The sequence below is a fragment of the Paralichthys olivaceus genome, chromosome 3 (genome assembly GCF_024713975.1).
Source record: "Paralichthys olivaceus isolate ysfri-2021 chromosome 3, ASM2471397v2, whole genome shotgun sequence".
Lineage (NCBI taxonomy): Eukaryota > Metazoa > Chordata > Actinopteri > Pleuronectiformes > Paralichthyidae > Paralichthys > Paralichthys olivaceus.
Genome location: NC_091095.1, coordinates 24986360 through 25002846, shown reverse-complemented (window position 1 = coordinate 25002846; position 16487 = coordinate 24986360). Strand labels below are relative to the sequence as shown.

Sequence of the window (16487 nt, the reverse complement as noted above, 5' to 3'; positions counted from 1 at the left end):
TACCAGAGGAATGCAATTGCCTCCATTTTTTCTTCTCTGGTTTTCTTCTTCTCTACCCTCACCAAACACTATTAGTGACACTACATTAATACTGGGAATTTCCTCATGTTGCTCTGAAAGCAGCTTCAGGTCGTATTGTGATTGAATCCACAAGATAATGGGAACTCTCCTCTGAGATTCATAATTTCTGCAGATTTGTCTGCTGCACATTCATGCTGCCAATCTCCTGTTCTACCACATTGCAGAGGTCCTGCTCGATTCACTTCTGGTTACTGTGGAGGTCACTGGAGTTCACTGAACTTACTGACTGATCTTCATGAATCCAGTTTGAGACTTTTACTTTGTGATATATTGCATTATCTTGCAGGAAGTACAGAAGATGATAAACTGTGGCCGTAAAGGAATGAGCATGGTGATAAATAAGACTCAGATAGACTTTGACATTAAACCGTGGTCAATTGGTATTAAGGCCCAGAGTGTGACGAGAAAACATTCCCCACAACATCACACCAGCAGCAGCAGTAGCAGTCTGGACTGTTGACAAAAGGCAGGTTGGCTCCATGGATTTATGCTGTTGAGTCTAGATGCTGAGTCCATCAGCAGCCTCAGCAGAGATTCATATTCATCAGTCCTGGCCACGTTTTTCAGTCTTCTTCTGTCCAGTGTTGGTGAGTCTCTGTAACTGCAGCCTCACATTTCTGTTATTGGCTGACAGGAGTGGATCCTGATGTTTCTCTGTGGAACCATCCACCTAAAGGTTGGGTGTGTGGTTCATTCTGAGATGCTTTCTTGCTCATCGCAGTTGTAAAGAGTGATTGCCTGAGTTACAACAGCCTTTCTGTCAGCTCGAAACAGTCTGACCATCCTCCTCTGACCTCTCTCATCAACAAGAACTTGTGCTCACTGGATATTTGTAGGTTTTGGCCTCATTCTCAGTAAAAACAAACTTGAGTGCTGGGAGTGAAAATCTCAGGTGATCAGCAGCAACTGCATGTATGTGAATTAACACACAAAATATCTCAGGTATACCAAACCATCAGTGATATTATCTACATTATAACTAACTATTAGCTTAGTGCAGCATGAACCGTGTCACATCAAGTAAACACCATCACACAATATGTCCACATATTCACACTGAACAGCTTCTTTAACGTCTTGAATCAGTTCTTCAGATTTGTGGTGAAAGCCGCAGACACCTCTGCACCAATTACGGTAGACATGTTGATTAATGTCTAACTTCCTGTGTTAACAGAAGCAGTAGATTCCTGTTTTCACAGCCTGAAATAACCCTGCTATAAAAGATTAACTTGTAACTCCAATTTGTAATAATTGAGCTTTAGAGGATCATTTAGTTATTTCTGGACAGAGCCAAACTGCTTCCTCCTGTTGCCAGTCTAAACTGAGTTTACCGGCTGTTAGTTGTACATTCTTACTGCAGAGATGTTGGATTGTTTTTATTCATCAACCATGTTAATCTGACAGCCTGTGGTGGAACATCATTATAGAATAATGTGCAAACAATATTTTCTTTCAATTTTAATCAGTTCATCAAGTCATCTTCAAAAAATATTTCACTACTTGCAGCTATTTAAACATGCTAAATGAAATGAGGATTGATGACTTTTGGCCTTTGCCTGATGAAGCACCGTTGGCCACCACCAGATGTTTGCGGGTGAGCTCTCCTGGGTGAGGTTTGGTCCAGGAATTTGCTCAGTTCCTCTTTCCAGGCATGCCACTGTACCTCTGTGTCCACTGATTCATTACTGTCTGGTCCATTTTCTTGGGACAATTTGCCTTGAAAGACTCTACCAGGGGCCATTGTCCCCTGTCAGCAGAGTTACACAGCAGGGACACACAAGAATCGCCACCACTAAGCTGGTGGTGATTCTTCAGGGGGAAGCACAGTGAAGTGGTCAACTCATTACTTTCACTCAACAGTTGTAAGCCTGTAAAACTTCACCTTTTCTATGTTTTAGCTCTAATAATTATTCGCTGAACATGAGCACGTTGACTGGTTTTCAGTCTTTTTTTCAGCGGGTGTTATGATGGTTTTAACAAAATCCCTCTGGTGTTGAGAGGGTCTCAATAATCATGATGCCACCCTGCTGCCTTTTGCAGCTAAGCAGCGATTTTGCTCTGATCTCATTAATTGGTTTACAGTGTGGATAATTTGAAAGCAAGCCCTAAGGTTATTTTGTGCTGCTGACAAACAGGGCCTGTCTGTGTAGTGATAGTGTTGGTGTGTTAGACCACGAACCCTTCTCCATAATTGATGAGAGCAAACACTATGAGTTGGAAATGTGCCTGTCGAATAACTTGTTTCACTGCCCTCTCTCTCCTGTGTGAACCCAGAGCCAAAATCAGAAGCTTGCCACATAGTTTCCTTCCTGTCATTAGTTGCATCAAGCTCCATTAACTTGAACATGTTTAACCACTTGTTCCTGACTTTTCTTAAGTTCTTCAACAGCTACTCTATTGAGATGCCTGTGAAAGTTGCATGAGTCATATCGTAGTAAAGTGGCACAAGGCATGTTTAGTCTATGCTAGTTTCCAAAGCATTTTTCATTTTCCCACATATATACCCAATTCACTTGCAGTCATCTGAGTACCCATGGCCGTGTTGGTCTTAAAATGATACAGTCTATGGGTGAGGTTTCGTTGTTGGTACCTTGATGCAGCGAATGGCTGATTGCTTTTTGTTCATAGCTTTTAAACCTTTGGTCAATAATCAATTGTGCATTTCACTGTTTTTTAATAGTGCATTATTCTGCTTATTCTGTGAAGTTTATTGAAAAACACTATTATCAGAAGCACATCTGAAAATGATTATTTACCCTGCTTTAGTTATTGCTTTCTGCCTTAATGGGGCAGTGCAGGTACAAGCTACTATATCTACCTGGACATGTGATGTTTACACATTTAAATTAGAGTGGACATTTTAAACAAGTTTTTGGTTTCATTTCAAGCCTAGCACAGAGCTTAGTGTTACAAAAACACACACAGCTGCAACTGTCACAATATTTTTCTTGCACAGATTTAGCCAGACTTAACACACTCACAACTAATTAAACCTTAGTTGATAAAAAGTTAATGCTACATATGCGAGCGACTCTGTCAGTGTAGATACTTAAACAAAGAAATAATATATGTATTAAAAATTAAAAGACAACTTTAAAAGACAACCTTTACAATACATTCGGTAGACCTGTTTTTTTTTACTTCTTGTCTATAACTATTACTGGTGACATTACAAATATTATATCATGATAAGACATTTAGTAGTTCTTTCTCACAGATACATTTATACAGGCTGTGTATGACATCACTGTCTCTAATTCTACATGTACTTAAACTTTTCTCCATTGATGCTGTGTCTGTTCTAAGCCTGCATGTTTGGAATGGCCTGTGCTAATGCTTTTGAGCTACTTCTGAATTATTCCCTGTCATTATATACAGTCTATGGTCCAGACTGAAGTTACAATACTTTGTGTTCATCTTACCTGGTTCATCTGCAATGAACATTTGAAAGTCAATATTTTCCATAAAATGAAACTGCATTTGCTTTATTACTCATTACACATTTTTGTGGGTTATATATAACTTGATTTGCTGAATCTGTTATTTTTTTCATACATTGCAAAGCAAACAGCACAATGTTCAAACCCACAACTTTTTAAAATAAAAGCTCTGTCATTCTGTTTATGTAAAGCATTGCAACAACCAAATTAACATTGTGCTTTTACTTTGAAGACAAACCGCCAGACAGGACGTGATTCTGTTAATGTTGTTGATGAAGGAGAACATTACTGTGGTTCAGTCCGTCTGTGTCAGAGTCAGTTCTAATCTTAAGCAGGATGTAGAAGAGGATGTAGAAGAGGATGTTCCAGAGAAATATTTTCCATGGACAGACATTTGTGGAATTTGTAGATTCCACTGAAATAAACAGAGCTTGAGAGGCTCTGCCATAAAGAATGGAATTCATTGCCTACATCTGGGTGTTTAAACCTTGTAGATACTTTCCCACAATGACTGGAAATTATAAATGATGCCACAGTAGTGAATAAATGGTGTGAATATTTTTCTAAATGAGATGTTTCAGTTTTAGATTTGCAAAACCTTTGCAACACTTAAAATATATAAAATACAGTGATACATGCACATTATTCCTTTCATGTCTTTAGTGATGAAAGTCTCCACTGGTTCAGACCAACTCATTGGCAGAGGTTCACACTCAAATATTTCAAAAAGGGCTTATTACCAGCAGCTAGCACACTGCAGATATACCTTCATTTGTTATTTAAATGTTTTCACACAGCACACAAGTGACCTCAGGGTTATTTAACACACATTTCCAACCCTCATGTTGTACTTCTTTGATGATACACAGATTGCTTAGGCACTGAACAGTTTACATTGTAGTTCCATCTGCATCTGCTTTTTAGACGAATACAAAACACACATCCTAAATATTACATGTATACTGAATTTGTGTCTGTGTTTGTGTGTCACAGATTGAGGTGATGCATGAGGAAAGCCAAGGAGGTTCCACCCATGTCGTTTTAACAAATGAGACAGAGGAGAGTTTGTCCAACAGACGCAGGTAAGAATGTCCAACAGTGGTAATGCTTGTGTCTGATTATTTTCATCCAGGTGTTCCTGCGAACAGGAGCAAAATCTGGCACCAATGTGTCAGGGGAAGCCCCATCTGAAATTTAATTTCTGAGAAATAAATATAGGTGATTAGACTAACAAGGTTATAAATAGGAATAAAAATCAACCCAGTAATTTACATCATGTGGTGACTATATGATCCTCCCCCAGAGGTAAAAAAAAAGAATCCTTATAAGGTCATAGTGATGATGCTGACCCTGCATGGCTGTGGTGATTCAGCCTGTATCAGCATTATTTTATAAAGATACCACTGTTAACAGGATGCAGAAGTGGTGAGAGAAACATATATTCATAAAACTTAATGCAAAGTAAAGCAATTATCATCGTCGGGGTTTCCAATTTGCTGAGCGTTTTTTAGTTTATTTTTCAGATTTAAGACTTTTACTGCCATATTTGGTAAAGGAGCTTATACATTTCAGTTATTAGTCACTGCCTCGAGTCTTTATGCAGCTCAGTGTGTGGTATGTGTTCAAACACGTGACAGTGAAACATCACTGACTCACATCCTCGTCACAGCCTTACATATTAGTCATAGACTAGCTGCTTTGCTGTAGTAAGATCTTTGTTTTGCATCATTTCACATGTTCAAGGATTAACTGATTCGATTTCAGTGGTCATAGGACTGATCACAGTGATCTTATATAAATCTGGAAAACAAATGTATGTTGACAGAAACTACACTGGTTGACAGAGGCATAGAACCGCGTGCAGTAGTTCTGGTTGTTTGCTAACTTCTTTCAGCAGGACTTTCCCACAGGTAGACCTATTGTCATATGGCAATTTTAGCGCTGTTAAATATGCCAATGATCAAATCCCAGGTTTTATTCATCAGCCTAAAGTAAGAAAAAAAGTAAAAGAAAGTAAGTAAAAGATAATTTTAGAACAAGAATATGAAAATGTTCTTGCATGATGCCCTGTGTTTTGTGTTACAGCTTCAGTTTCACTCTTGCTGCTCCCATAAGCATTTAAGTAGTCAGACATTATTTAGGACTGCTTTGAACCTGAGAATTTAGCAGCTAAGGAAACAAAAAGACAATGATCTGTGCCTGACAAAGAATTGTGTTACTTGAACCAGATTTATACATTCATTTTGGGCAAATCAGTCATTTTATTTCATATAACCTATCAAGCAATGAGTTTTGAACCTTCATGTTATATAGTAAACAGATCATGTTATCCCTCTGAGCTAATGACTAGCAAATATTTTTTTCCCCCAATATAATTTACCACTTAACACAGGATTAAGCAATGACTTATTTTGATCCTCTGCTTCATTTTACTGACCGTAAGAAGTAAAACTATAATTTCATGCAGAAAATAGAGTGTCGGATAAATGTTTTTGTTTTTCTTACAACTTTCCTATCAAGACGGTCTCCTTGCTTCCATCCTAGTTGTTCTTGCAAATCCTAGTGTGAGAACCACCATCTAATCTTTTACCAATTACCAAGTTTTCTTACAAAGAGGTTTGATGTAAGGACAAGTAGGTACATTAACTACCCTGGAACCCTGGGATTTCCCCTAATTATTTGTACTTTTTGTAAAACCTTTGTAAGTACCTTAGCAGGTAAATTTATTAATCCAACACTTTTTACAAGTTGCTGAGAGTCTGGCTGTATGTGACATTTTTCTTCTGACTGATTGCCTCAATAGTAAAATCCTGATGCATTTTATCCGCCTGATGGGAGTAGGTCATTCAGCAGGACTAAAAACAAATGCAAAGGTCAATGGTGCAAGAATGGACAGGATTAAGAGTTGCAAGTTAATTGTTTTACATCTGAAATAAGCAATGATTACAAATGACAATCACCCGTTAAAAAGCACCTCATTTTGTTGTTTATCTGCAAATTATTCTCTCTTGTTGATAAATCTTTTTAGCCTATGACATGCCCAAGGTGATTTGTTTGAAAGTCTTTTGTCTGACCAACTGTCCAAAATCCAAAGATATTAATAATGGAACAGAGAAAACCAGAAATTTCCAACATTGGATAGGCTTTAACTAGCATTTTTTTGGTGTAGCAATCATACATTTTGTGTACCATTATTTGAAGACATTTATATTAATCATTTATAGCCTTTTAATGATTTATTTGTCTCAGTTGCATAATAATTACTAGAATTTAACAGCTAGTTTAGAAATGATGTCAGACTTTCCAGACAGAACTAAACCTCAGAGGTTGGCAGGTGAATAACAATGTGAAGCACTGTGGATGTGTGTTCACAGAGACAAAAGGTCCTCATGGAAACAGAACCTGGGGGTGGCTTTAACCTCTTTTCTCTCTGAACTTAAATAAAGAGAAACCCGATTCTGTTAATGATTGAATAACTACTTGGTTTATGTTTGTTTAACAGAACAGCTTTGATCTTTATTACAAAAGAGCACACACATAGTACAACCAGCAATCAGTGAAAAAACGAGGGGGGAGGGAGGGGTGTTTGCATGAGGTACCCGCATTTGTTTCTTTAGCACATTTAGCATTCAGCTTCAAGACCACTTACGTAAAAGCAGCCATACAGGAGTATGTGTTCTGGTAATATGGCAGACACAGCAGCATCGCTCTCACTGCTGTGCAGTACAGATTACCCATAAATCCTCTACTGTTCACCTTAGCATCTGCTGCTGCTTGCCATAGTGAGCGCACATCTGTAGCATGACCGTGTGATGTGATCATGTGATCATAGATGCAGGAGTGGTTCGGAGCCTTGCCCTCTCCTGAAAAGTGCACATGCTCCTTCGGAGAAACCCCCATTGCCTTGGCACAAATCCCCATGTAAACATCGTCAATGTACATGGAGGAGTTCAAAACCAGAGTTGCATGGTAGATCTTAGCGGCCACATCCCCTGAAACCACATAACCTGCTCCAGCAGTGTAGTCTGGATAAGAAGGCCAGGGGTACAGATCATAGGGAACATAATACTTGCTGTCTTTACGTCGGTTTGGAGGGGATCCTCTATGTACATGCCCCACCCATAAATGTGTAGCCCCTGACTGACTACTCAGGAGCTGCCTCAAGTACTTAACCAAATTCGGCATGTGAATAAAGATGTCATCGTCCGCAGACATGAAGAAGCGTGCTTGAGGACAGTACTCATGGCCCCACTGGAACTGCAGAATCAGTTTGGCAGTCAGGTTGTGGAAAGTGTCCACAAAGTTCTGTTGAATCAGGTCTCCATAGGCTTGGTCTTCTTGCTGCAGTGCAATCTGAACCCTGGATCTCCGCTTGACATTCGGGTGCATGCCGAGGGCAAACACCACCTTCACGTTTGCGCTCAGTTCTGACAAAAGGAAACTCTCATTTCCCCATGTGTTCCTGATAGCCTGACGCTGCTCAAAGTTCTCTGGTGATGATTTCACAAACAGAAGCAAGAGGACATCCTCCCAGCTTTTTCCATCACCTTTACATTTACCTGGGTGGTTGATGAGGTATGGATACCTCCCTAATCTCCCATCAACACTGTCAGTACCATTCTGTCCATGGTGATGTTTGGAAGCGATGTTGAAAGATGAATTGAGAAAGTCGTAGCTGTTGACCAGATAGCGGTACGTATAGGATCTCACGTGGCTGACCACATGGTGGTCCAGCTCCTCCCAGGAGACCATCACCATACACAGTACCAAGGCTGTGGTCAGCAGCTGTATGCACTGGACCTTGTGGATACGACGGAAATTCATGAACATCGCGACTCCTGCTTATCTCTTTGTCAACAGTGACTGCCTGCCCAGACTTTTACTCTCTGAGATCTGTGTTTTCTGATTGTAGAGTATGTTATTTCATCTCTGCCTCCTTTCACTCTCAAGCTTGACCTCTCAATTCTCACCTTCAGTCTCTTGGGCTCCTTTCATCAGTCTAATTGATTGTCTAATTGTCTTCCTTCTCATCTTTTGCTTTATCTTACATCGTCTGTCTCAACTCACACATATCCTCTTTCCCTCCTCCTGCTCCTGACCTACCAGTTGGATTATCTTTGTGATGCTGTCAAGTCCAGTAGGCCTTTGTCAGGCTTTGTCTGGGTGCCCCTTTACTAAACTTTCTCTGCTGCGTGAAGCAAAAGCTTTGTTCCCACATGATGATCAGACGCTTCACATCACATCATCATCTTTCTTCCTTATGTTCTGAGAATTCCTGATGAGTTTGACCCCTCTTCTTCACTTACTTATCCCTCCTTCTCCTCTCTGGTTACTTTAACATCAGCAGGGCATATACAAGTATGTGTCACCTGAAAAGGAAAAGAAAAACAATTAACAGTTCTGCACATGCTTGATGAGTTTTTGGTTTATCAAAATTAATATATTAAATTAAGAAAGGTTAGCAGCTAACATAAGCACATCCAGATTGTTTGATTACTGCCAAAGCATAATTAGCAATGCTAAGACTGCTAACCTTGTCTTACCTTGGCCACCTTTTCAAGTTTACAAAAATCTTGAGTAACACCAGATGAATTAAAAACAAGCAGAAAATGACTATTTCACAATCTATTTGTACCTCCAACCATTTCCGTCTGCTTTTGGTCTAATAGCAAATAAGGCACAAGGCATTTGGCGCATTACTTTTGTAATACACAGAATAGTAAATTAATTAGTGATGGGCTGCTTCACTGGATAATGCAATGCAATGGTTTGTTGCCGCACATACTGCTGTTCCTTTGCTTAAAAATCAAAGGAAGTCGTCAGCTCTTATCACCACAAATTCTCTTTAAAAATTAAAATATTTGTCCGTCTGTCGTGTGGCACTGCTTTTTCAGCGGGATATATTAGTTTTTTATTTTTGCGTCTGTCATGTGTCATCAACCCCCACACTCACTCACAGAGAATGGGGGATCTCCTGCTGTGTTCTCACATCGAAATTAACCTTACATTGTATGGACTTTATACAAGGAGGCCAGGCTGAGAAAGTCCGCAGGTAATCGGGAGCCTCTCATTTGGACAAATTGCGCTCACACATGCACCAACTCTGGAGAAAATATGGAGGATTTGTGGAGGTCAGTGCATGTCTGAAAGCAGCTATGGAGATGAGAGCAAGATGGAGAAAGATGGACGTGGCTGTGTGATCATATGTGACCTATGTTCTATGTGATCATTTGTGATCAGTCACATTTGCCCCCCTCACCAGCCAACTACTTTTGGTCCAGCCACGTGACCTTGCCCACCCGCTTGCTTCAGCCCCCAACACAAAAATGACCACTGTATACTGTAAACAACCCCTAAACTGTCTGTTCACCATGTTAACTGACTGCCTTTAACTCTGCAGAGGATACTGTGAATGTAAGTGCTGACTGAGCACAAAGAACTATAATAGAGGGCTTTAGCCAAACAGAGCCCCTGAGCAGAGAAGCTGCCGACGTCTGTGCAATGTTGCCACATAATAGAATGAACACATTTCCACAGCAGCATATTTAGACTGGACGCTGGGGTCTGCCAACAATAGAAGGCTCTGACAACACATGGTCTTGTGACTCAACATACAATGAGAGGATCCACTGTCTAGGCTTTGTACATGATAACCCCTCTACATTTTCATACGTGTATCACACAGTAGTAGTCTTCAGTATATAGACAAATCAAGAGACACTTTTTTTTTCTTGCATTTGTAAAGTTGAACCTTAGTCAGTTATGTTTCACTTTTTTAACATTATAAACATGTGTTTATATGGTCTAACTTTCTCTGCAAACAACTTTCCATTGTCACCTTCTGAAGTGTGACCTTAGATTGTGTTCTTGCTCTGAGTGAAATATGAGCTAGATAAATGGCGATAAAGCATCTGACCCACTTGGTGTAGCTGTGGAGTGTTCCACATGCTTGTGTGGGCTGGAAGCAAAAATGGTTTGTTATTGATACACAGTAATTGGAATGCTTCCACACTTATATGGATAAAGGAGTATTTCATACATTAGAAGAAGTGTCACAAAATTAGGAAAATGAAGTAAAAAAAACATTTTTTCAAACATACAAAACAACAGAACATTTTCAGATCTACCAATCAGCTGCGCACCTCTGTGACCCATAGTTACCCACAACACCCTTCTCTGCATTCATTTACAAAGACATTTACATGTATCACTTGTGAATTTCTTTGAAATCCAGTTTTGCATAGTATGTGTACACGAAAGATATGTTGTAAAATATATTTTGCCTCACAAAACATGCAAATTTGTCCCAGAAAACCTGAGGACCATAAGGCCTGGATACGTCTTACACACGTAGCTTCGGGCTATTATGATTATTTTAGATTTTATAAAATCATGTTTTGTAGTGTTGCCTTGTGACTATGCATTTACCAGCTCATCAACATGGTTTTTATTTATTTATTAGCCTCTGCAGATGGCTGTATGGAGGTAGTCTTTGGAAGCAGAAAAAAACAAAAACTTGGCCACATCAAAATCATATCTACCAATATACACTATATTGCCAAAAGTATTGGGTCATCTGCCTTGACTCGCATATGAACTTAAGTGACATCCGATTTTTAATCCCTAGGCTTTAATATGATGTCAGTCCACCCTTTGCAGCTATAACAGCTTCAACTCTTCTGGGAAGGCTTTCCACGAGGTTTAGGAGTGTGCTTATGTGAATTTTTGCCCATTCTTCCAGAAGCGTATTTGTGAGGTCACACACTGATGTTGGACGAGAAGGCCTGGCTCTCAGTCTCTGCTCTAATTCATCCCAAAAGGTGTTCTATTGGGTTGAGGTCAGGACTCTGTGCAGGCCAGTCAAGTTCATCCACACCAAACTCTCTCATCCATGTCTTTATGGACCTTGCTTTGTGCACTGGTGCACAGTCATGTTGGAACAGGAAGGGGCCATCGTCATAAACACACTCCTAAACCTTGTGGAAAGCCTTCCCAAAAGGGTGGACCGACGTCATATTAAACCCTAGGGATTAAGAATGGGATGTCATTTAAGTTCATATGCGAGTCAAGGCAGGCGACATATAGCTTCATCTTCCAATTAAAAAATAATGTCAGACAAAAATCTCTTATCATTTGTATATATCAAACAAACAAACAAAAAAAACTGAATACCAAACTCAACTTACTGGTTCCTTTTCAAGTGTATTCTGAGCGGTTTGATACATCTTACTCTCAGATGACCAGGAGAGAACAATAGCAGGTGAACTCATGCAGTAATAATAATTTAAGTATAGAGCTTGTTTAAGTTTCAAACTCTTTGTCAGTAAGTGAAACTTGATCCATTGGAGCGAGAACCATCATGTCAAAGGACTCAATGCTCAGGTGGCGATGCCTGACGCCAGGCAGGTCTGAATGCTTGAAGAGCCCAGGTTGCAGCCAACTTGTGTTCTTCCTACATTACGATACACAATGCATACAAACTCAAACACACTACCTTTGAATAATAAGAGGTAAATACTGGCTATTTACCATAGGCTCTAAGTCAGAAGTCTTGGTGTCATTTGTTTGAAGCACCTCATTTTGCTTGTAAATGAGCAGTTTTTAATGTAAGCAAATGTCCCACTGTGGTTGGGAGCAGAGCAACCAGGTTACATGTGCTGTGTAACTGGCAGTGTAATGGATTTAGTTTATTAAAAGTGTGGGTTCTCTATATAGTGAGAGGCATTATTCTTTAGGGTGAGTTGAATAGAATAATCTGATAACCTTGTAGTTGTTTTTGATAGTCAAGGAACATGAACTGTCAGGCAGTCAGATAAGATGCAAACACTTCAACAGTTTGTCCAGAACATCTGAAGTATAACGTGTTGGCAAAACATCCAGGGCCTGAAATGGCAGTTTTAATCCCTCATTGTAGAGGAGACCACTGCAGGACCATAGTGAAAACTAAGTCCTACTGCATCCGTCTTTGTCGAACCAAGAAGTGGTTCTTTAAATGATTTTTCCATTCAGCCTCATCCTCTCTACACATTTCATGAACTGTCCGAGGTTGGTGTAGCAAATTTCATAATTTCTAAAGTTAAAATGAATGAGTAAAAACTACAGAAATCAAGCCCATATTGCAGTTAGCCGATTCATCCAACGATTGTCACAGTGGATCAGACTGAACTTAAACATACAGCTTCTGTCAGGATTGATTAATTGAAGTGAGCATTCTCCTTTTCCTTAATGGTCTCGCATGAAAGCAGAAGTGCATTCACAACAGGATCCAACATCACTTAATGAGACAGCGCAGTGGATGAGGCATGAACAGACAATGTCACAGGGCCAGGAGGATATGATGAAGATACACGTGATCAGTGAATCACACTTCACACAATGACCCATACAAACAGACACACACACTCAGACTCCATTGTGCCATGAAGTAAGCTTTTTACTTTTACCATCCACTGCATACATGGAATGGAATGTACAAGTGTTTAGACACTGGCCATTCCTAAAATGTAAAAATAAAATAGGTCTCACCTACTAACTTCCTCCTTTTGAAAAACATCCCTTTAATTTATTGGTTTACAAAGAAAAGAGGTGTATGGGTAACAGAATGTAACAGTTATTTCCATTGAGCTACTTCGTAATGAAGAGAAAATACATGCAGGCTGTAGTCTGCCTTATAAATATCATAATTAAGAATTGCTGGAGAGAAGTGTGTACATTATACTGTGTATAGTTGGTTATTTATGCAAGTGATAGTTTTAATTTAGAACTGGTTTAGAGAGATGGGCTGATTTCATGACAGATCTGTTTGCAGATTAAAATCCAGTTATATGATGTGACAGTAGCTTTAGCAAACAGAGAGAGAAACAAGAAGACAAGAGAAGTGAAAAACTCACATGATCATCCGATGCACTCCTTCACAACAAAAACTGTGTGTTTCCAGAATCCTGCACGGGTCTATTCAGTATGACTGTTTAAAAGTCCAGCCGAGAGGAGCTTGAAACATGTTCTCTTATTTCCCTGAAGGTCTGAGCCTCTGAGAGTGTGTGAGAGAGACTCTGTGCTGGAGTGGGTGGGTGCAGGTAGTGAAGGGGGGAGGAACAACTGGGCAGTGGGGGAAGACCTCTTCACTTCCCCTCAGTTTTATCCCTCCTACCTCTGTCTTGTGCCTCCAATGAATGTGTCTGCATTTTTGTGTGGAAGTACAGGCCGGGGAGTTTCAGTTTTGGATAAGTGATTGTCGGTAGCTTCAACACAGAAAGAAACATCACACATCATCTGACACACAGTCCAATATATGAGCCCCCAGATCAAACCATGTACAATCTAACCATCCTGCACAATCTGTTTAAGGCGCTTTACTTCATTGGTTCAGTTGATGTTACATTATCCCATTATAAGGGATTCAAAGTGTAACCAGTTGGTTGTTTGCTTCAAAGTTAAATTGTGTCTCAGTCAGGCTGGTTCTTACACTAAATTTATATTATTAACGTCTTTTTCATGAAAGTGAATTGCTGAGTGTAGAGCTGAGAAATGTTTGCAGGAGAAGACAAGAGATGTGATCGTGAAAGACTGCTACACAAACAAAAACTGAGTTTCCAGAATCCTGCACAAGTCTCCTTTTTCATTTAAACCGTATTCTGACTATTGTTTTCACCAGTGAGACGTAGTTATTGGCTCTGACCTACAGTGACAGCACTGTATCACAGAGTGGAAAGCTGGCTGTATCACAGTTAAGGTGCCAGGTTTCACCATAAAACACCCAAACCATCCTGTGCTGCATGTGCTTCAAAAAAAAAAATCCTGTCAGTACATATCTCTAGAAAACCAAGCTATTGCTTGACACTTGATTGCTCATCAAAAATACTTGATGATACTTGCATTTTATGGATGATAATCTTTTTGTTCAAATTTTTATCAAATGAAAAATCGCATTACTTAAAAAAAAAAGTATTACTAGTAAACGTTGCCTAAACAATATGTCAAAAACAAAAAAAACCCTGTAAAACTAAGCCTTGACTAGAAACAAAGTTGATCAGAACAACAACATGACAGTAACACTTTATAATGAGTATGAGGTGAAAGCGCACCATTTCAAGTTTACTCTGAGGTTTGCAGGCTTGTGTTTTGTGGAGAATTAAGAATTTGACAAGATTACTTTGATTTGACTTTCTGTGCTTTGAGCTCTTATGTGTTTGTTGGCTTTTAAAACGTATGTGTTGTGTCTGGCTGCTTACTGCTCAGTCTGGGTATAACCCTTAAAGGGTCATTTGACTCCATTTAGAGTGACGTCCTTCAGCACACACACATAAACTGTGTTACTGACTTACCGAGTGGTTCAAGTCCAATGGATGTGTGAATTAAAGTAGAGAAAAATCCTCCTCTTCTCTGCCCAGCTTCTGTAAACTCTCTCTCTCTTTGCAACACACACACACGCTTTCCAACTGCTCCTTTTTTCCTTCCCCCTCCTCTGCCTCGTGCCACTTAGTCAGATTTTCCTGCACATTTTTCCCACGCCAGATGTAGTAGTCCAGCCGAGGGGAGCTTGAAATATGTTCTCTTATTTCCCTGAAGGTCTGAGCGTCTGAGAGTGTGTGAGAGACTCTGTGCTGGAGTGGGTGGGTGCAGGTAGTAAAAGGGGGAGGAACAACCGGTTAGTGGGGGAAGACCTCTTCACCTCCCCTCAGTTTTATCCCTCCTACTTCTGTCTTGTGCCTCCAATGAATGTGTCTGCATTTTTGTGTGGAAGTATAGTTTAGTTTAGTTTGTCCAGTCTGGACTAACGTAAAAAACATGGCAGTCTCCGTAGAGAGGGTCCCCTCAATGTAAATATAAAGTATTTAAATATAAAGGACCTTTTCTGGTGTAAAGAAAACTACAATTCATACAATTTAGATGAAACGAACTAGTGAAAACATCATGAGGATTATTCTACATTAAATTTCTGCCAATAGTTCCCTTTCACCTAAATCTTACACACTGGACCTTTAAATTGTGTCTCAGTCAGGCTGGTTCTTACACTAATTTACATTATCAACGTCTTTTTCATGAAAGTGAATACTGAGCGTAGAGCTGAGAAATGTTTGCTACGCTTTCGGACACTTCTCTGTGCATTTTCTCCGCGCCTGTTATGATTTTGATATAGTTCATATATTTAATAGTTTTAGGTAAAAAAGCACATTGAATGACCATGTTTCAATGTAGAAATACACGTATTTGCTGCAGTTTGTGAGCACTGCTAGATCTTATTACAAATTCTAGAGTCACAACTCAGATTTGTCTCGCTCAGGGCCATAAACAAAATACATCACCAGAAAGTTATTCATTACTTTTCACTGTGACATACAATGCGTCCACTATATAAGGAATACATAATTTCACTGACAGCTCTACAAAATGACGAATTCACTGTAAAGGGTGAGTGATTTCTGGCACAGCTAAAGTGTGGGTCATAGTGTGGGTCATGAGCGATGGATGATGCAATGCTGTACAGAGTGTACATGCAGTGGTTGGGCTGCTGGACTGTCTACATGAGAGCATGTGTGTTCCAGGACTGGACCCACTGGTGGTCACAAGTTATACCAAGTTAATTAACCATTCCAAGTTAATTAATGCAAGACATGTAGTCCCTGATCCTTGGAGTGAGTGTGGGGTCCTACAGACAGACAGAAGACACTGAGACAGACTGAATCCACAGAACAAATGTGGTTCTCCAATATGCTTGGAACAACCAGTTCCTGAAAAACTGTGCAAATGTGTACTGATCTGCTGCTGTTGATTTAGTTTTTTATCACAGCACTTTGTATGAACTAATAAAGAACTCTATTCATAGCATTATTTTTGATATCGTTCTCATTCAAAGTGACATTTACATAGTCAATCCAGCACTGTACTGCACTGTTAGTGGATATGTAAATATTTATTTTGAATATCTCTTCACAGAGAATATTTATTTAACATTCAGTATTATTC

General features: G+C 39.6%; 2 protein-coding genes across 17 annotated transcripts in view; one reads left to right on the top strand and one right to left on the bottom strand.

Moving 5' to 3' along the window:
• The window catches only part of mcf2l2 (MCF.2 cell line derived transforming sequence-like 2), a 122518-nt gene that overhangs the window by 49736 nt on the left and 56295 nt on the right, over positions 1-16487 (top strand). For all 15 annotated transcript variants that reach the window (XM_069522571.1, XM_069522573.1, XM_020081330.2 and 12 more), the window contains exon 15: positions 4515-4603. In XM_069522571.1, coding sequence (XP_069378672.1) covers positions 4515-4603 — 89 coding nt within the window. The remainder of the gene's footprint in view (positions 1-4514; positions 4604-16487) is intronic.
• b3gnt5a (UDP-GlcNAc:betaGal beta-1,3-N-acetylglucosaminyltransferase 5a) lies at positions 7012-15210 on the bottom strand. Of its 2 annotated transcripts, none has more exons than XM_020081327.2 (2): positions 14846-15210; positions 7012-8890 (listed from the first exon to the last, which is right to left on the bottom strand). In XM_020081327.2, exon 2 carries the CDS (start codon positions 8349-8351, stop codon positions 7167-7169), a length of 1185 nt encoding a protein of 394 aa, XP_019936886.1. In that variant the 5' UTR covers positions 8352-8890; positions 14846-15210; the 3' UTR covers positions 7012-7166. The 2 variants fall into 2 exon arrangements, with proteins under 2 accessions (XP_019936886.1, XP_019936887.1); XM_020081328.2 differs by lacking the exon at positions 14846-15210 and adding an exon at positions 13412-13664.

What these genes read in the sequence shown, in the direction of transcription:
- b3gnt5a (XM_020081327.2), bottom strand. Translation starts at nt 8,351, where the DNA reads ATGTTCATGAATTTCCGTCGTATCCACAAGGTCCAGTGCATACAGCTG.